Below are 24,477 nucleotides of genomic sequence, written 5' to 3'. Positions count from 1 at the left end.
CAAAGTAGGCTGGAGAAAAAAAATCTATGCTAATCCAGTTCTAATTTACGTAATGTTATTATTGGAATCACCATGCTGCAGCTGTAATTTTTGTAACTGCACTGTGAATCAGGTGATGGGTTTTGAATGATCACACCCCTTGTTTTTCCTCTTCTTGTTGCTCAGATAACAACGGTGGAATTTGTTGAGTAAACTGCCAAGTTGACAGTGCAGCAGCTGTGACAACGAGGCCTGAGACAGAGAGAGATGCCACAGGGCACTGGAAGCATCCCGTGATGCATCCCATCCCCCAATATACCTGGGCCATGTGCACTGCCTCCAAAACTGCTTTAATAGAAAGTCCAATTTTAGCAGCATTCTTAAGACTGTACACTAATACATAAGAAAACTGTTCTTGTGTCCAGTATTTTTTAGCTTGTCTCCAAAGTAACGTACAGAACATTCCAACAACTTCTTCAACAATCGATGCTCAGATTCCATTTGAAAATGATCCACAACAAACCACAGCCACGCTCACTATATTGTAAGTTACAGGATCTTTTTTCATGCATTTTGTTTGTCATTTCTATCCCTGACCTCCTCTTAATACCATGAACAACACCTTGGAGCTGTCACAACTGATAGGAAGGCTTCCTATTGGAGGATTGACGTGAACCCTGACAGTATTCCATTTTGGTGTGTGGGAGGTCTGACCCGGCAGCAAGCGGCTCTGCGGGTCCACGAGCCCAGCAGGGATTCCATGGGCCTCGAGAACCCGCCGCTCGCTTTCCTCATAGGGTTCCAGTGGGCCATCATTACGGGCCATTTCCCCCACCTCTCTCACCTCAATGGGAAAACACCACAGAGCTGCATAGACCCCCTTGTAAATCATTCACAGGAGAAGTTTAAGGGTCCCCTTGGCCTTTTTAAAAGTGTCATGCTGCTCACTGTTCAAGATCAACAGTTTGTTTCTCCATCTTGTAAAAATAATCTCATGTCAATTTGACAGAGAAAATGGTGTACACTCTCTGGCCCCCTCATGTACAGTATAGAAACTTATGTTTGTTTCCTTTTTCTGAGGGTGGGGGATGCACATTGTGTTTGTTTTCATCTCAAGCATTATGGAAAGGACTGGGGTCCCCACACAGGGAACAGCAGGGTGGAGGTGCAGTTCTAAAGCAACGGAGGAATGCTGGTGAGCAATTCTAAAGCAACTTCCTTTCTAAAGATCCCCTCCCACTGAAGATCCCAACAACTAGGAAAGCCACAAGACATGACTTAATCTGTATCCTCAGTACTCAATCAACATCATCAATAATGAAGCTTCTCCTCAACTACAGTGATCAGTCTTTAGAAGAACGAAAGCACTTCAGGGAGGAAAAGGATAGGCCTGAAATCAAGCACTAAAATAAGTGAGTACATGAAAAAATTGAGGACTGTAATCATGGTGGTGACATTTATATTTTATGCCCCACTCAGGTATAATTCCAGAACCAATTTATACAGCAGAGTGCTTACTGGAATTGGCCTGTGTGTGTGTGTGCGCGAAAGACATCACTCCCCCCCTCACACAGGTAGAGTTCACACAGCTGTGCTACACCTCTTGCTCGAGGTGCAGGCCAAAGTGTGTCTGGGTGCTTGGCAAGCACACTCCACTGTACAGTACATGCCAAGTGTGCCAATCTTACTAACATCCCTGTGCTGAGCAGATGTCTGGGATAAGCCAGTACTGGATCATGAAATCTCTACAAAGGCCATGTGGTTACACCACATCCACATACAGGTTGTTAAATACATCATTTATGTATGTCCCTCCAAATTTATAATGTGATTACATGTATTTTACTCTATATTTTTAGAACATTTAAAAAATCACACGTAAAGGTTTAAATGAAGAATTCAGGGGAAGGGCATGATCCCAGTTTTATTTTTGGATAAAATAAAAATTGGATTTTTTGTATATTTGTGTGTATGCATGTCTGTCTGTCTGTATGTATGTATGTATGCATGCATGTATGTATGTATATTTCATGGCTTCAAACATTCATTATATTTTACAATTAATTCCCCTGTATGAAACAAATAAAATGTAAAAAATGTTCAAACCTAAAAAACAGAGAACAAGAAAGGCTGTCAGAAATGACTCATGTCTCTCTCTCTCTGCAGACCATGAGGCTCTAATCAGGCCAGTATCATCCAGTTAACTTCAAAATAAATCAATATTTTGTTTAATCAATATTTTGTTAATGTCTCTGAGGTCAAAAGCTTCCATTTTAGGACCATAAAGTATTCACCATTGCTATTCAATAAATGGTCGCTTTTCATTCAATTAAACAGTAACCCTGTATAGGTTACAAACAGACAGAAAATTGTTTCAGGTGCAACTAGAAATAAAATATGATGCTTGACAAAGAGAGAGTGGGAGAGAGACAGAATGGCCAGTGAGAATATGGAATGGCCAAGGTGCCATGACAGGTGGCAGAGAGAGAGGGTAAGGGACAGAATATGGTGGGCATGAGGGTTTGTTTGCAAAGTCTTTGTGTTTACTTTGAATACATGGGCCTGCAGCCTGCACACACACACTTTGCACACAAATCCCAGTTTCACACCTTGGTGCTGCAATATAAGACCCAAAGACCCCCTCCCCCAATGCCATGTGTGAGTCAACACAACATCTTGTAATGTTGTTTGGGGGGGTCCTAGAGGGAAGGGATTGATATATCAGTGACCTAGGCTAATAATCTCAATCAGACTGGTTGACAAGGGCACCAGGGGACATTCATTACTAATGGGAGGATCTGGTGCATCTCTCACTGGTGACAACTTACCAAATAATGGGTGACTGAGGAAAATATGGCTGTTTCATTAGCAGTTATTTTTACAGTTGAATTGATTTTTGGCATCCATCCAACTGATATACAGCTGAGTCTCTCAGAAGTGACCATCAGTGTGAGGAACATCTGTGACACAGGGGGAGAGGAAGGAAGTTATTACACTTATCATGCAGCAAAACCAGACACCTTACACCTGCAAGGTCACAAGATAACATACAGCCCAGATACTCAGAGGCCCCATCAGATAGGGCACTGAGACTAGTTTCTGTACTGTACACTTGCATCCTGTAGCTCATTTTTCTTACACAGTGTAATATATGTGCTGTATTTAAGCTTATGTTTTGCGCTTTATCCAAGCACCATATCCTTTCCCCTTACCAATGGGTGCTCTGTTAGTCATCGGACAAAATAAATCCACAATAACCAATACTGGTTGCAATAGCCAATAATCAATAACCATGATGGGTGTCCCCCCTCTGTTCTTACTGTCCTTTGACCTCATTCCCATGAATATGCTGATGTTGTGAAGGGGAGCGGGTTGCAGGTTCAGAGATCTCACACTTCCATGAGGGTATGCCTGGAATGTGCACTCTGCTCCCTGTTGACTCAAGACGGACGTTCCTGCCAAGGCAATTGTGTGCGGAGGAGGAGATGCCACAAAAAACGTCACACCTCACAGGAGCATGGTTCGGATGTATTCATATTATGCATTAAGTTAAAGTTGTTTGCATATTGACTGCTTTGTAAGACAGTGACACTACAGTTAGTGACACTATCACCTTAGGTGATTCCCTCTATATGGGCAAAGAATTTTCCTTTCACACTCACTTCTTCAGTGTCTTCACAGGAGCAGATGTCAGTAAAGTCCTTCAGCATTATGCTGCGTTATCAAAACACAGTTTTACTGTTTCCAATTTGTATTTGAAAGACACAGGTCCTCAGCAATTTGAGCACATTTGTTTAATTGTTTCCAGCATGTGCCTTAAGAGATGATAAAGTATACCACCCAGAGGTTACAAACTGTTTTTGGATGAAAGATGAAGTTAAACTTTCGGCCTCACACTCTTTACTCTCTTCTGTCCCATCCGGATGTCAAGTCACTTACAGCAGAATCTGAAGCCCCCCACCACCAAACCTACAGAGCACCTTTCCCTTACAAATTTACCTTTACACCCCATCCACACTCACTATTGCCTAGGGAGATATGTTCAACAATAAAGAAATGTGTGTTGGCCTTGCTCTTCATGGGAGTGGCTGTTCTTTACTGATGCTCAACACCAGGGAAGACTGAGGGTAGCACAGATAGTCAAAATGAGTGAACACGAACATGACCTGACCAGGCCCCATCTGGTAAGTAATCAAATCTCCAAATAAATACATAAATAAATAGATTAGCATCTACTTTATTGCAGTTTTTGCTATCTAGAGTTTGATGCCTTGATACCCATGTTCAGCCGATTTCTCTATGAATTAATGAAGGGTTCTGTTCACTGTACGATTTTGGCAATATGATAACAACTGATTTTTTTTAACCACTGGTATATTAGCCAGCATTGGCTTGCTGATGCAATGTTCATCTCTTCCTAGTTGTTTGGGCTTCATTTCCATTTCTGAAGTTCCACCTGGGAGACCTCTTAGTCTTGTCAATCTCTGCATGCTGTCAGTACTTGATAAACTCAAATGAAACTTAATCAACTTCTCTCTGTTGTTCCAGCAATTCCCTGTTTCTTCCACCTCTTCTCCAACACCATCACCTGTAGTCCTAGCTGTTTTTTTGTCGTATGTGTGTGTGTGTAGAGTGCGGGCATTTCATGATGGTAGTCTGTAGTCTGCTACTCTGCAGGCAGGCGGTGCTCTCCTTCAAATTTTTGCAGGGCACATGCCTCTGGAACGCTCAGTCCATGAAAAACATGTTCTTTATACATTGTGTCTGGCTTCATCAGTACGACAATCATTTTATTTGGAAGTCTGCCTTGTCAGGCTGTCTTTCTATGAGAGCTGAGAGAATTGCATTAATGTCTAAAAAAACATTGATTACTCACTAATTCATTTTAGAGATGATATGCTCAAAGTCATAACTGCCACTTTGTCTATGCATGCATTTTATTGTTGATGCACAAGTGGAAAGCTAGTGTTCCAAATGTGGGACAATTTATTAACTGTTGTTTCAAAATTGGCATTATTACTATACTGATAGGACTTTACAGTATCCAAAAGCACTGCATATCAATCAAACACAAAAAATGTTCAGACTCAGATTCAGATCACATGCAATCAGTTTAGAAATAAGCTTAAATTAATTGAAATCATTTAACACTCCAAAGTCTTTGTTGCCCACCCCTAACCCCAGTGCTTCATTTAAGTGTTTTGCCCCCTTTCTTATTTTTCTTGCCAACAGTCCCTTGAAATATAACTCTGTGGGAGCTCTGGCTGTCATGAGCTCAGCCGTAAAGCTTCCCCCATAAAGAAAGGTCCTGGAGAGGACTGCTCCAAGGGTAAGCACACAGAAGTGTCACTGGGGAACCATTCCGGGGACGGACCACCTTGGCTTGACTGTGCTTCAGGTACTTTCTGTGTACAGCTCCGGTTTATTCCTTTCTCACGAAAACGCAGGACCAATAAAGGGATGCAATGTCTGTTACGATCTCTGAGAGTGCACTCTGACCCGCGGACAGTTCACACTTATTTTTTCAACCTCTGATTTCAATCAGCCGCAAAGTGTACACCCTTTCCTTGGTTTTATTTGTGAACAGATGAACATGACAGATAACGACACGATCTCACGAAAAAAAAGACAGAAAAAGTTTTAAATTATTTTTCTTTGTTCGTAAGAAAATTTTGATTGGTCCCTCAAGGAGCTGAATGATTGCAAATCAGCTCAGGTTTCTTCCATGTCATATTAATGCAGTTTTAATACTGCCTGGATTACAGCGTACATTTGTTTAACCTCTACACATGACATTTCATTTTCTGATTTACACAACTACATTTTTATAGCAGCAATTGTTAACATCATTTTTGCATTAGGAGACACCCTCATCCAGAGCAACATATATGCTTTATCATCCATTTTTACTGCTGGATATTTTACTGAAGTTTTATTTTTGTAAGGATACAAGAGCAGAGACCCACCTGGGAATCTATGAGGCAGGATTCAATGAAGGAATTGATTCTCATCTCATAAGACTTTAATTAAGCAGCACAATTGCATGCGGTGTAAATGTTAGTGCTTTACATAACATGTTACATGCCAAATGCTATGTTACAACTGTCATTGTAAAGTTTCTAGGGAATGGAGTAGGTGTCATGGAGGAGCAATTCAAAAATGTAACAAGCTGAAAACAAGGAGATAATTTGTTTACAGGGATAACGTTTCATAGTATAAGAAGAATATTTCTCAAAGTATTTATAGAATGCCACAGATTTGGCAAGCAGTTGGAATAAGGACAGCTGGAATATCTGTTGGACTGATGACTGAAGTTGTGGCCCTGCCTCTCTGTTCTCCTCCACTAAAACCTGTATATAGACACTTTTGGTTGATTCTGTTGATACCTTTTTGTCTGATGAAACACACCTCATTCTTTATTGTCCATATGTGACATTTGTTCAACATTTGTTTACAGGTTTCCAATGTTTGGGCTTTGAATGAGAGTCTGTGAACAATGTCCAATTAATCTCAGACTGACATGAAAGATGATGTTATGTTTATATCAGAGCCTGGCTTACAGTTTTCCCTCACCAGCAAGACTGAAACTCGTGGCTTAAACCTATGTGCGGTGTATGTGAGAGCATCCATGGATCCTGGGATTGTGTGTAATTAACCATCTGCGAAACCTTCCTGCACCCACCACCTACCTCCCCCCTCCCTCAAACCCCCCACTCAAGAAAAATATATGTTATCACAGCCTGCAATTTAGCACCACAGCTGGACAAGATAAAATACAAATTCATAAATTTGACCAGGGGCAGCAGGGAATCACCTAACAGAGCCGTGCCAGAGGCGGCGTTCGGACAGACAGAGCAAACAATTCCTCACATTCCTCCTGCAGCCAGAGTAAACCCACACAAACTTTCTCCTCATCCCAGGCCCGTACGGCCTCACCCTCCTCCGGTCTGACATTTACAGATCGTTTGATTCCAATCAAAAAGGCCACGGTTATTATAGTCACACCATCAGTTACCTCTTTCTTCCTGAAAATCCCATTAATCGAGTTCATTTATCAGTAAAAAACATGACAGATCCTGTGTGCCTTCTTCGACTGGTCTGGATCAAGTGGTTTTATGTTTATTGTAAGTCTGAATGTGCTTGGTTCCCAAGCAAAATGGACTTTTTACTATATGACCCTACATACCATCACATTCTTACCACATTCAGTTAAATAAGGTCAGCTTTGCATGCTGTTCCCTGTTTACCTGCTAGTTCAAAGTGAAGTTCAGAAAGTGACCTATAGATAAGTAGCTTTTATCCCATAATGGGGTATCCTGGTCCACCAATTTGGCATAATGGTTACAATCAGATTTCCAAACATATGAAAGCACCAAAGTGGTGAGTCACCTAAAAAGAAGACACTGACAGCCACTTTTGGTCAAAACTCTGGCTAAGGGACCAGTTGGGTGCAGGTATTTATATGTGATTTATGGGTGAGTATTCAGGGAGGGAGCTTCATAGTGGACTGCCAAGGTGCAATAAAGGTCAAAGCAAAAAGGCAAGGTTAAGGTTATTGTTAGGGCTGCAGTTATGGCAAGATATAATGGAAGTCTACGGGAGGAGTTATTGACAACCCTAACCCTAAGTACACTGCCATTTTTGTGCTGCACAGTGCAGCATTATTTAAATTGATTTCTCTAATTAAGAGCTATTTTATCAAAATAACAGCAATAAATGTGATAACAGAAACAACAGCAATAACAGCAATACATGTAAATTTCTAGTTGAAACGTATCTGTTATGAATTCATGTTTAAGGAAACCCTTTGTGAAGGGGAGCCTTCACCTCCTCCTAGAAAGTAAAAGTTTAATTGTGTGTTAATCATTTGTTAAATGTTCAAGGGCCATTTTCTTCAATCAAATTCATACTGACCAGTAGGAGATCTTATGTCATCAGCTTCATTAAATCTGTTAATTGTTCACATGTCTGGGAACCAACCTATTGGCTAACAAGCCATACCTCATTGAAGGCTTAATTAATTTTTTTCTGATATTAGTTTGTGTAGGCTGGGTTTCTTTGTCTTTGTTTGTTGGGTTTTAAAATAAATTATTCTTTTTTTAACCATTGCTTTTTTCTGCTTGTTTTCTGTGAGAAGTGTTGGCCAGCTTCTCTGTACCCTTGATCTTAATTCCAATGCCTGCATGCTGGGGCTTTCAACAGTTGATCCTCAGTGCCCCCATGGCACTTCTGTTTAAAGCTTAAAGATGCATTGCACCTTATTGCAATTAATGTTGGATAATGGCCCTGTTATAACTCAATGCCATAATTATAATGTATAATTTCATAAATTGGTATATTAAACAGTATATATTTGTGAAACAGATCCTAAGAGGATGGTTTTGTGGATTAACCTGAACCCATGAACATAATGATGAGAAAAGGCCATTCCCCCCAAAGAGGTTTGCCTTTCTGCCTAGGATTGCCAATATGTTTGGAGTGTATCTAGCAATATATCAAATCTGGTGTTGAACACTGTGCTTCTACCAATAGTTGACCAATCTTTGACTACATAAAACAAACCATTATATGTTCACTTGTATTTTTATTCGCTGAAATAGACATGTGACCCTAAACACAGTTTTGTCCTGCAAATGTCCTGCATTGTTTTATTGGTACATTTAAATGTATGTCATGAATGGCAGGTGCTGTTGAATGAGGATGGAGATAACTGTAACGTGATTTTCTATAACTGTAACGTGATTTTCTTATATTTATTTATGGGATTTCTTTATTTTAAAACAAAATGAAAAAGATGGCTCCACAATCCAAGACAATGTATGGATTAGTTTAGCATTTAACTCTAAGGCAACTGCTTCTTCACACAGTCAATAATACATGGATTGACTTTCTGTTAATAGTTGATCCCATGGTATACTTTAAAACCAAATTAACACCTGTTTCACATGTAGTTAAGTGCAGCAAACTAAAATGAAACTCACCTCTCTTTATAAACACCATAAAGTGGCAAAATAGTCTCTTCAGCCCTCAGTTCACCCAGCTCCTAGATGTACATTGCTACAGAAAGGAAAGATGGTCCAATCAATCCACACCACCATATATCATCAACGCCGTTTGTTTGCGTCTGGCTTAACTATTTATAAAACCTGTCTCCCTGTCTGCAGCGGTTACAGCCACAAATGTATCTAAAATAAACCATATAAAATATACATAAACGTATGCATACATATACATTGCATATGCAGCACGTTAATGACACAATGGGGCCAGTATGAACCTCTGTGTGTTTGGCTATGGATCCATGTACATGTCGAGCATCGGACTGCTGTACAAATAAAGGCCACACAGGCTGAACAGCTTAAACCTGTCACAAAAGGTGCAGAGAGAACAGACTGCCGCTTGACCCATGCCTTCTAGGAAGACTGTTTGCCTACGAGTTTGTGTAAAAAGCCTAAAAAAAGAACATTTCTATGTCAAAGTCATCCATAATACACCCAATGACAGTAAGTCAACTGATGAACGTGTTTAAACAATTAAAGTGCTAATTTTACAACTACTGCATATTTCAAGGTGGTCATCTAAACAGGATTGGGCTCTAGTGTTTCCAAGGGTCACTCCAAAACACAGAAACTATGAGGACTTCATAGCATGATGGTTTCATCTTGAGAAATGTTCCAAATACATGCTGTCCAAATATTCCCAGTGGTGGACTGTACAGCCCACTACAGAACCCCCCCCTCCCCCCCCACCCCTTTACTGGCACTGTGCTACATTGAACATTTAAGATAATCAGTGTCAGTTTTGCTGCACCACTAGGGGCTGTAAAAGGGAGAGTATTCCCCCTTCACTTATTAACCCTATGAACCCTGCACTATTTTTTGATAGTTTTTGCTTTAGGACTCCCCTCAGTTGTAGGTAGATTACTCAGGATCGGTAATAGCAATCCATACATGCCATATATCATTTTGTTTAGAACTAATTTGTCTAATGGAATATGCCATCAGGAGCCTTGACCATGACATGCCCTTTTTCAGTTTAGGTGAAAATCTGCTCAGAAATGTTAATGTTAGATGAAAGTGTTTTTGTCTTTTTTTTTCAAACCAACTGTAGATTGCAACAATAAATAACTATTTACATTGATAATTGTGTAAAATCTAAAACAAAAAAATTATACATTTTAAGTGCTTGTAATCAAATAGATGTATTAATAAATCAGTTGATAATTCAGTGATATCACTGAAAAGAAAAACTGCTCTCAATAATCATTGAACTTCAATCTGATTTGTCATCTGAATACACTGCAGATATCAATAGTTGGAGATTATGTCTTCTTTCTTTTATATAATGCTGTTTACTGACATCTGATTAAACACCATGTGAGATCCATGTTTATGGTAAATAGCAAAGAAAATGTTTCTAGATCCTGAAATGATGGATAATTAAATGCAGATTAATTGGTCTTCTTTTTGAGGTAAATGAAAGAACTGAAAAATTATAGGTAATTTTTGCATCAGTATTATGGAGACAATTTCATGCTTTCTGATCATATATTCAGCACCTTGAAAGTATCTAGCCTCCTATACATGCAAAAAACAGGACATTTCTGCATGGAAACATGAACGTGTTATTCAGCAGAGGATGAGGTAAGCTCATATGGCCACAATTTGTAGCTTTTGGGTTCTAGGGGTTAAATATTCCCTACAGTAGGTAGCACCATGTGAGTCGGGGCCCACCTCCTTGAGGGCATTCAATATGGCTCAGTGTTAGCACCAAATCACGTCCGTGAACCACTGTATTTCTCCAAACAATGCTCCATGTACCCCCAGTGTCTACATGTTCACCACATGTACCAAGTGAATGGGGCCATTGTACCCACGTTTTGCAGAGTGGAAACTCCCAGGCATAGTCTCATCCTCCATTTCAGCTCATCTCATATTTGGGGTGAGACACTGCTTGATATTCGTTCCCACAGAAGCAACCTCATTGTTTTCTGGGGCTTGGAGGAAATGTCCAGAAACTCCAAACATCGCATCTACTGTACATACGGTGGTGAGGACCACCGGCCGATGCCAGCTGTGTGTCTGTGGGTGGCTTTGTTTCAAGTCCTGCTCTATGACAGCACACTGTTTATTTATGGAAAGATTGAGCGTAGATCCTCCAAACGACCCCCCCCCCCCCCAGCCCAGGGAAAGGCAGTCTCAGGGGTTCACAGATGGAGTGGGGGGAAAGGAGGACCCAGGTTTGACTATGGGATACTCAAAGGTCGTGCACGGTAGCTGGTGATATTCTGACACTACAATAATACACGTAAAAGCCCGGGGAACTCACAAGGTGAGGTGTCTGTCACCTTGCCTTTGCTAGGTCACTGATAACCTTCTCACCGTAAAGTTAGGCCTCACGTTGTGTGACCATTTTTTTCCTTGTCTTGTAAATCTGCTCTCCCACTCGCCCACAAAGTTCCAATCCTCCCGTGAAGTGCATGCTCCTCTGCACTTGAATGCAGAGAGACTTCGTGCGGCAGGTTATTGCTGTAACCCCAAATATCAGAATGTCATACAGACCCTGAGCAATGGAGAAAATGATGAATCTGCAAAAAAGGTTTATTTTTGAAGGGTAAATCTTGTGGAGGAACCATCTGCTCCTCAGTAAATCTCTGGTGATCATGTGCAGATTTCTGCCATCTGAATTTCCAAATAACTTTTCAAATTAGTATACATGCAGTGTTTTTACATTTACTGCATATGGGCTGGTCATAGGCCTTCATGAAGTATTATTCTTTGACAGTGAGTTCACTGAAAACAATGGTAAATTGCAATTTTTGCACCAAAAATTTCTTGAGCAGTATTAGCAAGTGGAGCAACTGATGGATTAACTGACTTCACTGTCAATGAGTGCATTTTCTTCAAGAGCAAAGAACAAAAAGGAAATTTGATCAACAGATGCAAGGTATGATCTGCCTCCCACCTTATCAAAAACTCTATTCTATCCATACATAGGTCTCTTTTCTTTTCAAAATTTCTGATGGCTGCTGTAATGGTTGTATCACCTCACATCAAAAACACTCCTCACCGACACATATTTGCAGATATAAAGTTGTTGTGAAGGAATATTTTCATGATCTATTCAGTCTCAGCTTGATTAATGAGAGACAAATCACGACCCTCAGATGACATCTGCTAATGAAAGATAGTAAAGTCAAACCTCAAATCCAATGGGTGATAGGCTATTGCAACTGCTTAAAGGCACATAGGAAAGAGTTGATGAATCATGAATTGTGATCCTCTATGAGAGGTAAAAAAGAGAGTGTGGGTCTCCTGAGCGACTAAGTGGTGAAGGTATTTGTCACGCATGCATGCTGGGTACTAAGGCTTGGGTCTGATCCTGTAAAGGTCATCATCTGATGACAACTGGGAATAAATTGTCTTTGCTCTGTGTCAAATAGGGGTGGGTATGTCAGCTTCTTTTGTTTCACTTCTCTTAGGCACCCTGTGGCTAGTGAGGAATCTGTAGATTGCTTAGATGATATCAGCAAAGCCAAGCTCATCCTATAGGTTAGTGCTTACCTCACTGGGTGCTGGATGACTGGAGGGGGTATGCAGTCTCAATATGGTGGGGGGGGCGGGGGGGGGGGGGGGGGGGGGGGGGGGCGGAGGTGTTGCTCCGTCTAGCAGTCCGTGAAACCACTCTGGCACAGTAGGAGACCAGCCTGGCACGCAGACAGTGTGTAAATGTTTAGTCTAATGTTTTATTCTAATGCTCCTCTTCAGCATAGCTGCAGACACTTAACCAAGCCTTCCTGAACTTATTTTACCACTCTTCTAAACCTGAGGTCATTCTGCATGAAATGGAAACACAAACTGAGCGGGGTGCCTTTCTCCGTCGCATCACGGAGAAGCTGATATGGATAATGTTCCCATTTTTGCAGTTCTAAGGTTTTTTTTGCCCCTTCTATGGTTAACAAGTTTTCCTCTCAATTCAAATGGAGCAATCAAACAACAAACAAACAAACAGCTTAGCAGGCGAGGAATTGATTTGGCAGAAAATTTAATCGGTCATTTGCCAGTCAATCAATCAATCAGTCAATGTGTTGCGTACATGTCTTGCAAAATGCTTTGTGTGTGTACATTAAAATGGGAGTACATTTTTAGTATAAACGCATGATGAAATATTCAGGTAATTTTTCCTCTCATGTGTCAGATTTATATTTCTGGCAATTCTGTTAATCACATTTGGGTAGCCTATGCTGTGAGATGCAACAGACATTTTCTTCTTCAAATCCTTCAATATGAAAAAATACATAAATAAAAAATATATAATTGTGAGACAGTTGGGAGACAATAGTACAATACTCAGTACAGTGGTTACCACAGTACACCTTGCTATGAAGCAGGCTGAACTGAACAAACAGAAGTACCTCAATGTTGAAACAAAGTGTATGAACAGAAACAAAATATTGGGCCATTGCAGCATTTATTCGCCACTGTCTCAGCCTATACTGAACAATATATATGACTAAATTAAACAACTTCTCATGTATTCATTTTGTCAGAATATGGCTTTTGATTATTTCTTAAGGGATCTGTATTTTAGAATGTCACAGAGAGGAGGAATTTAAAAAGAAACATAATAAATTTAAATTTGACAGCTGGCTCAATGATGTGAGTGGTAGGTTTCACGCTTCAAGGCAACTGTTTTGGGATCGTTAGACTCTTAGTGGGTACACCCCGCCTCCACCCCAAGCTGGGCTTGGTGCCGATGCTGATGTATGTGGTACAGTTTTCAGCTGTCGTCTTTCAGCAGTACAGTTTCACAAGGTTTTGTTTGGCAGGGGGGCAGTGAATAGGTCGACATTACTAAAAATGGTAAAGTTTATATATATGAAGGAAAAAGAGAGAGACAGAGAGGAATGAATTTACATCCATCCAAAAATAGTTTGACAAATTCACAAAATAATGTAACTATTTAATGGAATTATGGTGATATCAAGCCTCATCAAACCTGCCTCCAGAGCCAAATTACTATGGGATGATGAATTGTGATATAAGTAGTAAGGTCTTCAGATGGGTTTCTGTGAAAGCACTTCACCCTACCTGACCCTTGACTGGGGTCACTTGCATCAAAGAGCTGCTGGAATGCCTGAGAATTATGGAACATCCAGCGTCCCTCTCTCTCTTGTCAAAAAACAGGAGAGTTTGCAGAATGCCGGGATTTTTTTCACAGGGCACAGAACTGCCCCTAATATATTCTTCCCTAGAGGGAAACCATATCAGATTAAAATCTACTGACTTTGTTCAGTTTGTTCAGAAATCCAGTTTAGTTGAGGCATTTGGAGCTTTTTCATGGAAACAGATTGAATTTGAGTCCAAGGAAGGCAGGAGCTACAGGTCTGGCAGCAGTTTTTTCTGGAAGTGCACACCTCATTTCAAACATTCCCTGACACTGCATCATAGCACAGTGAAAACATTACACTCCATTGGTAGCCTACATTAAAACGCTGTATGTCCACTGGAGAGGATTCGATTGAGAATTATGATCATTTTACTTGGAACAGCCGGACCTGTACATCAACAGGAAGCTCACATAAAACGCCCCTTAAAAACTTCATTCTCTCCTCATAAGACTTCTAGCTGAAGACATATGTACTTGTACAAGACATATGGTGGTTTTACCTCAAGCACAATTTGTGCAAGTACATAATGAAGAATTGTCTACACTGCCCTGAGAGTGGGTAAGTGTACCATTTGTGGGTATACATTTACTCTAAATTCAAATTGCCATTGTTGGGTCAGACCCAGCTGAGTAGCAATATTGGCTGCTGGCTCCTTACTTTTTCTACATGCTGTACACGTTTGGAGCCCTGTCACTTTTTGATATATAACAGCTTGTTCGCTTTCTCCTTTGTCTCCCAGACCACAATCCCCATGAACATTTCAAAGCCAGAATGTTGTCCTGCCAACAAGATGCTGCTCAAACGGACCCTGACCTCAGGGTGTAATGTAAGTAAAGGCTTACCACTCTGGTCTCAGCCCAAATCTCTTGAGTGAATTTGATTCGCCAATGAATGTCTTCTGTTGTCTGTTCTTTGTTTGGTTGATATCACAGGCAAATGCGTATGACTTCACTGGTAATTATCCTTCAGTGACTTCAACTGAGGTTGTTATGAAAATCCTTGTAAACCTTCAAATCCCAAAATTCCTATGCACTTTACCTCACAGGGGCAAAAAAAGTTACAAGAGGTTTTTTATTTATTTATTGTAAAACTAAGGAAAGGAAACTAGAAATGTGTGTATTTATTAATTGACTTCTTATTTTCAATTTGTTTTTAATCTTTTAAGCTTAATTCACAACTGTGCTTAGCAATGCAACTTGAACAAAACCCAATTTTAACAAACATCAGTCAGGGCTCCATTAATTTTTGGAATGCAAACATAGCTTACCTCTGAAAGGTTTTGTGCATGTTGACTCCATAACCATTACATTATGCAAATATTAAACACATTTAAAAATAATAAAAAAAAGATAATCAGAGGTTGGTTTAGCATTTAAAACCAACTGGAATAGAACTACTACATTAACTGTAATCATATAAAAAGTAATCAACTGGTAATGGTGCTAATTTAGATCAGCATGCTTAATAATGATGCAAAATCAAAATAGACGTATTCAGGATGATTAGTAAATCATGGCAAGTTTTCAGCCTTCCATATGTAATTGCAATTTTCTAGCAGGAATATGTGTAGCTGATGCAGAAATGTAATAGCAATCAACATCAAACAATAATAAAATTTGATCTCAAGTCTAATATTGACAAAGAACTGTTACTAGGAAGCAAGAGAAAGGGAGGAGAGAGCAGCAATGGTCATCTCATCTGGAAATCATGTCAAAGAGGCTATCATATTTTTGTTGACATGTATGTGAACGTATGTGTGTGTGTGTGAGAGAGATATTTTGGATCCATGCATATATGGAAGATAATTATTTGATTAATGGGCAAAATATGCAAACCACACACTCCATCTGAACATATAAAACAAGAGTGAGAATATTTTTCTCATGAACACCCACCTGTCAAATGGATACCTCTTTCCTGTGCGAAAACAAACAGGAGGTAAATCTCAGGGAGACCCTCCTCTAAGGCCTACTGAACATAATATTGGGAAGGATAGTTGTTCCCCAAGGTGCAGTATTGAGTGTTAAAGGAGCTGGCACTTTTCTAAAATTCAGCATACAGAAATTTAGCTTATTAAATTTGGCAGTACGTAGAATGAAATTCTTCGTACAGACTATTGATAACTTTAGATAGTTTAAGTATTAGACATTTTTTATGAACTGCATGTTTTGACATTTGTGTGAAGGATCTTCACAGATTGTACAAGGACTAGAAAAACTCAGAATTTTTTGGAATGGCATTTTAAGAAAAGTGAGTATGCCTCACAGAATACAAAATATGAAAGTTTCATAACTGATGTTCGGGAGGACAGGAAATTCCTATATCCATTTCTACTCTCCCAAAGCCAATTCAGAACAGCAAATGTTGTACATAATCTGCCAACTAACCTCTCCTTCCTCTTGCATGAGCTATTTGTGTATCCTGTCTCTTCCCCTCTCACTGCCTCTTGTTCTTCTCCCTCTACCTGCGGGTCTCTGTGCCAGGCAGTATTCATGGATCTTCCTGGTTTTTAACACTCCCTGGAGCATCCAGGGTTCCACTCTCCTTGTCCTGTGACCAGGACTGGCCCCTGCAGCTCAAGAACATCCAAGACAGGGGCGTCTCAGTGCCAACCTACAGCCACTCTCTGCACTCCAGCCAGACTCCAAGTCTGACCGAAGATCCCAGCAGATCAGCATTACGTTCAATGAATGCTATACCTTTTCACTAATAATTACCCTTAAAATTATTTCAGTTGTCCTCTAATCTCATGTTCATGGTTGTCTTGAAGGGGATATCTTGAGCAGCCTTCTCCAGATTCTTAGTAATGATGTCATGAATGGTGATACATACAATCAATCAAATGAATTAAACAGCAAATTAAATAGAGATGCTACAAAATAAACAAATAAATACATCTTCAAAACATGAAGATAGAAAAAAATGATAAGCTATGAACTTGACAGCAACACATTGGGGATTTATACTTTGTTTCTTTTATCGTTCTTTGAAGTGATGGCACGGTGGACATCAAAGAGAAGCCTACTGGGTTTTGTCTAGACTGTTGATTGACAGAGACAGAAAGGGGAGATAAATCAGTCCTTCACTGTTTGTCCACATGCGGCAAACTTGTGCGGAGGATCAGCTGAGAGGCAGCGATGTGTCCTCCAAGGGCAAACACCAAAGTCAGACTCACCTCTTCACATCGATGTTTGTCCATCCCAGTTACCAGGGGAGATACTGTCTTCCGTTAAGCAACTATAGAGACCAGAGACGAGCCCCCCCTTTGCGGCTTATTTTTCATGTGGCCAGTTTCCAGAGCAGTCTGGAAAGGCCCGCATCGGAATTCAGAGGGAATGTCCACCCCGTGGCAAAGATCAAACAGATCTGTTGGTTCCGATGTCATTCAAACTTTCCTGTCTGCAGTGAAAGTGTCACTGTAAACTCCTTCCTCTTCCATTCATCAGGTTAAAAGAAAACTGCAGAAAGGACCAAAGAACACTTCTTACTCACACCTCACCTTATTTTAGGGAGGTAAACAAAATGTATGCATTGACTAAAATGATGCAAATAAGAACTCAGCTTATAGATGTGAAACTGGGGAAATTTCTGATACATACATTTCTGCAAACAAATTTATTAGTATTATAACAATAAAGCTTGATTCTGATGAATTTGGTGATACTAAAGATCCTATTAAAGTAAAAAGGTTCTTGTTCTGAGATCAGATGACTTAATATATGCTTTGTACTGTAGATATCTGAAAACATCTCTTACATTTCAGTAGGGGTCTGCTTTGCAGTGTAAAGCACTGTGTAAAACACAAGGTAGAACATCAGTAGTCCCTTCATTGGCAAAGTAGTTATCTATATGTTGCCTGACGGTTGTGTGATTTGCATTGTGTGAATTCTATTTCACAAAGGGTGTCCAGCTTTGCATAAATACTTTTTGCTCTTAGAAACTTAGAAACCACATCATAATAAAATGTTCTGCTCAATGGTTAGGGTTTGAACTAGGGATGGGCATATTGATCTTAAATTTGTCTAAGGCAGAAAGTACCTTAACGCTAAGTTACAGCTCTAAACTGTGGCTGTAGTCAACAAATCAGGTTAAACAGTGATGTTTCATTTATTACATGAAAGAATTGCACATATCCAAGAGAAACACGGCCTTGCTTTGGAAGGACACTTATGAGAACAGTGGCAGTAGGGACAACTGAACTTCATCATACTTTCACCAATATTATCATGAAAAGTGGGCTAAAGGAAATCAAACTCTAGACAAAACATGCTGTGTTTGTGTGTCCAGGGAGCCACAAAAACCTGGGGGAGACGGTAATCATTTTCTGGCCTCCACATTCTAAACCTCTGATCACATCTCCTGGAACACATTTTTGGGGGGCTTTTGGTTTTGGGGGCTTTTCTCTTCCTCATGCCCATCTGTTTTATTGAGCTGAACTGAACAGGACCGGTGCTGACCAGATGGGTAGTAGTGTGCCTGCCCCATGTGCATTCTGCCCCATTAGCAGAGTGGTATGAACATGGAGAAACACACACAGGAGGCTCTCTCTCTGCTCCCTGAGACAGACTGACCACTTACTCAGGACAACACACGCACACACACCTCTAGTACTGTGCTAGTGTTCTGGGCACACACCGTCTCTCTCACCACACATTTCTAACACCCTACACTACCCTCCTCCCACAGTGCCCTATCTAATATTATATTTCCCAGTGTGTGACCCAGACACAGACTGTCAATATACACAGCAGGCTGTCTGTACTAATGAAATATAGTAAACATGAGAGGAATGTCTGGAGAGATGTCAGATGTGTTCATACTCACTTTCCAGTTTCCAGGCTTACAGCATTGAAGCCAGGAGATTATAATGGAAAGTCTATACTGTAAAATGAGATCAAAATGTACACATAGCATTTAGTGAATTGCAAGAGATCTAAGAAAGTTTCATTTTTGTATAAGCAATGCCTTGCCTATATCTTTATATCTTTCCAAAGGAAAGATAAGGAGTGGTGTCAGATAACAGTATTTTGGTTGGTTGTAAATCAATCAAGCTGTTGTGAACTGAATCAGCTACAGTGGACAGATGGCACTTACAGGAACTCCAAGAACATAATTTCAGTAGTCTAGTATTAAAAACAGGTAATGCAAAATGGGCGGATTTTTTGGACGCTACAGAGCAGAAGGCTGCAGCTCTGTGCCGCTGTTGCTGTATTGCTGGTGAGAAACAGGTTAGTATCCAGCACCAGTACAAGGTCCTTGGTAGGCTGGGATGCTGGCTGTCAAGCTGCACAGCTACAATGAGAGGAATAACACTGTGATCAGAATTCACACAATTCACACATCTCACTGAAAGTATCCAAATCTCTAGGATTTGGACACTTTCTCCAAATGTGACGGGATAGCCTTCTCAAAGGCATATGTAAAGCTCACTGCACAGTATTCAGCAGAATTTAGAATTTGCATCCTGATGGAGGTAGCCTGCCATTTGTTGAGTGTTGAACCTGTACACGTTTCACCTAAAATGACTTGCTCATTGGATGTCAGGTAGACATGTATGTAAAATTGCTAGGTGTATCATATAATGTATGATAACAGACACTATTCTTTGTATTTTACTTTCCAAAAGAGGTCTCTGCATAAAAGAGCATAGATTTAAGAGTGCAATCAAGTGCTAATGGATGAGCTTTCATGATAGTCTTTCAGAAGACAGAGGCACCAATTCCTAGTTCCCCTCTTGTTAAATTGTGTGCCCAAGGTGACATATTGGAGCTAAGCATAAGAAGGCTGCCAAAAGAATGATGTCTTTTTTGTTTTGACTGACCTGACATGACCAGAGGCATCTCGCTTACTATAAAGTTTTTCTGGGTCCTGATTGATTGACAAGTGAACCATGGTGATACACAAACTACAAACAGTCTTGCTTAGAAAAAGTGCTAGCTTAAACCTTTAAGCTATTTACTTAAAATGACACACAGGTCAATATATTTTTAATATTTTGGGCAACCATCCATTGGGGACATCACCTGATCCAGACAGAAAATTGTTGTTTGGGTTGCTTGATTTCATAGACATTTTGCTTTGAAGCTATTCCTCCTATTCCCATTTACAGTACTACTGCTGCCATCAACTGGTGAAATAAGATACAGAGTGCAAGTGCGCGCACACACACTGACTATCATCCATTCCTGGCATCAACTACTACTGGCACGTGACAATTTTTTGTCAGTAGTTTGTGCACTGATATATAGGATATTCACATAGCAATATCTCTTTACTTGAACATTCTGTGTGCTGCATTTCATTACCTCAAAGTTACAAAATACATTTCAAAGTGCAATGAGCACTTGAATGACCCACTATCCAAAGACCGGTAATTTAAAAGACTACTCTTTATTGAAGTCAATGTCACATTCATGCACACCAGAAATACACAGCTATTAACTGCACAGAACACTAAATAAATAAAAGAAGTATCTGAATATCAGCGATTCACTTCATGGAACGTATTTTCTTCAAAATGGCCTCCCTCTCGAGGAAGTTCTCCTTCCGCTTCGCAATTCTCTTCGATCGCCTCAAGACTTTAGCCATGTCTATCTCACCCTCATCCTCTGTGGGCTTTGGGTCCGTTATGGCCTCCAACTGCCTCTGTGTGGCTTGCAGAGTGTCCTGGAGATCCAAGGAAAATATGAGTCAAGTAAGAATGACAAAGATTCATGAAACAGTACAGACGTCTGCAGGCACATTTGGGGACATTAAACAGCCCATAACAGTAACAGTTTTAGATTTACACAGAAAACTGACAATTCTTCAAATGTGATATAAAGTTGGAACACAATATGTGGTAATATCAGCTGGGTTCACCTGGTAGTTTTGCTCATTCCAGCAGGTTTTATTTTAAAATTAAATTTAAAAATTAAGGTAGAGGGTACAACAAGCAGAAAACAAACTGAAAAGTGCACAGACCTCTGCTTCTGACAACTTTGCCTTCAGATCTGACAGTTCATTCTTCAATCTATCCACCTTTGCCTGTGAAAGTGGAGGAAGAAAGCATTTTCATGTCATTTCAACAGATAACAGCACAGATGTGCAAACACTCCACACAACCCTTTATTATTAAACCTGTAATAAAGATTAATCCTATTTTTTACAATAAGGTGAGGAGAAAGTCTACCTGTTTTTGACGAATCTTCTGTTTCTGTCTTTTGTTCTCTTGGCTTTGCTCTTCCTCTTGCTTACTATATAAACACACAAATGTCAGTACTTTGTAAACTTTCCAACAAGGAGGCATTTCTTGGGTGAAGACAAAATGAAAATGGAATCATAGTAGAATCGATAAGCATACAATTTTCCACCATAAATCTAAATTCTCCCTCCTCCTCCAGTAGGTAGCTATATGATACCTACTGGCCAAATTTTCCAGTGTCAAAATTGCTATACTATGTTCAACATGCAGACCACACAGTGCAGCACTCAACCTCTGGCACCCAGCTCATACGTTGTCATCCTGGACTTTCCAAATCCCAACCCAACACTGCAGAGTGCCAAACCACCAGCCACACCATACCATCAGAATTTGAGCATGCACACATGTCATTCAATACCTAAGATGCTGTGCTCTTTTCACCAAATTTTTCAGTGTTGCGACTTTAGCCGTCTCCTTCTGCATGGCGTGCTGCACATCCGCCACTCTAATCTGTGCCATGAGGGATTTGGGGTCCAGGAGTGTGACGTCAGCCATGCCTAGTTTCTGACACAGGAAGTCTCTGGCCAGCCGCATCGTCAGATCAAACGCATCCATCTAAAAGCATACCATCAAATTACAGTTGTATGAGTGAGCCAACACAGGTGAAGTCTTGAGGACTAAGACTATTTATGGACCAAATGATTTATCAATGTGACATAATGTTAGCAAAACTGGGGCTGGAGGGGTAACAATGTCAATGTCTTTTTTTTTTCTGCAGAAAAGGAAGACAATGTCTTCAGAAACAGGTTTTTATACGTTTGGACCGAGAAGTTAGACTGTTCCCCCATGATATCATTCCTTACCTCTGTGAGGTCAGCCTGCACCTTCTCTCTATTAGCCAGTGACAAATCCCTCTTCTGTTGCTCATCTTTTCGCTGCCTTTGCAGGGTTTTCAACTCGCTCTGAAACATAGTGGCAGATGCACTTTAGCTGACTATCTGAACTCATTACTGTGAAAACAAAGCTACAGTATATCACTAGCTCCATTCCCTCAGTGGTGCCTTCATTTTTAAGGAAGCTACATTCTTCTTGTCCATATCCCAGATAATGGACAAATAAAGTAGGAGTGAGGCCGTGGCTAAAGGCAGGGTTACTTCTGGAAAATATAACTCCAAGTCCTACACTTTACAAACCTTTAGCTGCTGGATTTCTCTCTCCATCTTTGTGCGTTCCACAAATTCCAGGTCTGCTGCTGTCCACTGGTATCCCTGCATTCCCCTAATGAAGTGGTCTGGATCTGCATTCTCCAGCTGTGCTGTGTGTGAAAAATCAATGCACTGTGAGGATATTTACTACTAGAATAAAAAGCACCCATGCCTCCTCTCCCCACAATCTAATAAGTCATCTAAAGTCTTTAACATTACCTTTGCTTGTTGTGGATGATACTCAGGGTTAATGACAAGAGCAACCAAACTAAGGTCATCATTTTTGCCTATAATCAAGACCAGTGTTGTAGCCCTTTGTTGTGATCACAGAAACTTAGACCTGGGAGGAGGGCTTGCAATAAAGAGTGTGGTAACAGGTGTTACAAATACTCATTAGCACACATTTTTCATATGGCCCTAGACCTTGTACGAGATGAGCTGGGAGACATTTAGAATGACCAACGTCACACCTCAGTGTCCACACACTCACCTGCAGCGGAGATGGTGCTGTTTCTTCGGGCGAGCTTCCTCTGAACACCTTCATCGCGTTGCTGCTGTCCTGGCACTTCAGGTGTACTTAACCTGTCCTTCGCTATGTTACCCCTGACCTTTTCGGGAGCATTCAGAAGAAAAAAAAATGTAGCCTACTATATTTCACAGCACATTTTAGCCATTCAACTGGAAGGTTATTCTTGACAGTAAAAAAACAGTCTGTTTTGTCTACACCGTAGCACAGTTTTGTACCAGTGTAACATTTACAAAGCTGTTCATTACATGTCAGCTTACCGCTGAAGGATTTTCGTCTGCATCGTTTCCTGAAGAGCTGACTGGATGTTTATCGTGTCGCTGTGTTTCGAGTGCGTAAGCAGTTGTGAGTGAGTTTCTCTTCACCGGAGTCCGAGGCAGCTGGTTGCCAGTAGGGATAGTGTTGAGCGCTTTTCTCCCGGGGCTGCTGAGTTCAGCACAGGTAGTCGAGTTCTCCAAGCGTGATACAGTAGACACATTGCTCTTTACTTTTGTTTTATTGGCAGTCTTCTTGCTGCTTCCCCTTGAGCGTTTTGTTGAATTCATGTCCGAAATTAGAGGGTTATTTTCGTTTTGTACCCAGTTCAGCTCAGCTTAGACTTGCCCGATTGTGGCTGTGAAATGATTCGAGTAAAAAATTACAGAAATGCCGCACTGTCCTTACACAAATTTAGCTCGCTAGCTACAAAAACGCCTAATTCGAAAGGCGAGACCACTTTTTTACGGGCAGTTCCTCTATAGCTAGCTTTTTATCAAGCAATATGCATTCGACTCTTTGCTAGTAAAAGCAGCCAGACTGATGGAGTGAAGACCGTGAAACTACCTACTAACCTGCCTGTTAGCTGCCTAGCTACGAGAGCTAATATTGCTTTTCGACCTATTTTGCAAAATTTGAAACAACCCCTCCTTGATTTTCATTGGTCAAAAAGTTGTAAAGGTACGCCTCGCAACATCCGGGCATTTCAGACCTCGCCTTATCAGAGTGAGGGAGATAAACTCTTTAGATTGCCATTGGTTCAGTCAAAGTTTTTTTTACATCATAATTCACGACTGCATCCCGATTCGCCCGCTCTTGGTTGCATCCAAACAAGAAAAGCGCCGCTTACCGGTCACTGTAAGAATGTAAGCGAGAAAAATATTCAACTGAGCGATGGATACTCATCTGCATTCATTTTCGACAGCTCACTGTGATTTTCACCTCGGAAACAGAAGAGGGAGACAAAGACTGCGAAATATCATGTTTGGGGGAAGAATAATGAATAACCCACATCTTATTCACAACGAAACTACAATCTATTATGCTGACGATGGTTGATGGCTGAAATTAAATGGTGAGCTCTTGTGAGAGGGTCTATGTTTTTATCATGGTAAAAGCTGAACAGTGAAGCTCACCTGATGTCATGATTCTGTTGTAT

General features: G+C 40.5%; 1 protein-coding gene across 1 annotated transcript; it reads right to left on the bottom strand.

Moving 5' to 3' along the window:
- Positions 1-20,638: 20,638 nt before the first annotated feature.
- Positions 20,639-23,608, bottom strand: si:dkeyp-34c12.1 (uncharacterized protein LOC570187 homolog). Its single transcript, XM_036540853.1, has 8 exons — positions 23,324-23,608; positions 23,028-23,145; positions 22,526-22,647; positions 22,196-22,294; positions 21,751-21,947; positions 21,321-21,384; positions 21,113-21,175; positions 20,639-20,815 (listed from the first exon to the last, which is right to left on the bottom strand). Exons 1-8 carry the CDS (start codon positions 23,606-23,608, stop codon positions 20,639-20,641), a joined length of 1,125 nt encoding a protein of 374 aa, XP_036396746.1.
- Between the last annotated feature and the right edge of the window lie 869 nt (positions 23,609-24,477).

Source organism: Megalops cyprinoides, chromosome 11 (assembly GCF_013368585.1).
Source record: "Megalops cyprinoides isolate fMegCyp1 chromosome 11, fMegCyp1.pri, whole genome shotgun sequence".
Lineage (NCBI taxonomy): Eukaryota > Metazoa > Chordata > Actinopteri > Elopiformes > Megalopidae > Megalops > Megalops cyprinoides.
This window is presented reverse-complemented; position numbering and strand designations above follow the sequence as displayed.

Coding starts and splice junctions, on each gene's coding strand:
- si:dkeyp-34c12.1 (XM_036540853.1), bottom strand. CDS start 23,608: ATGAATTCAACAAAACGCTCAAGGGGAAGCAGCAAGAAGACTGCCAAT. Junction 21,948..22,195: donor TGCAGGCTGACCTCACAGAG/GTAAGGAATGAT, acceptor GTATGCTTTTAG/ATGGATGCGTTTGATCTGAC. Junction 20,816..21,112: donor CAAAGTTGTCAGAAGCAGAG/GTCTGTGCACTT, acceptor TTGGATCTCCAG/GACACTCTGCAAGCCACACA.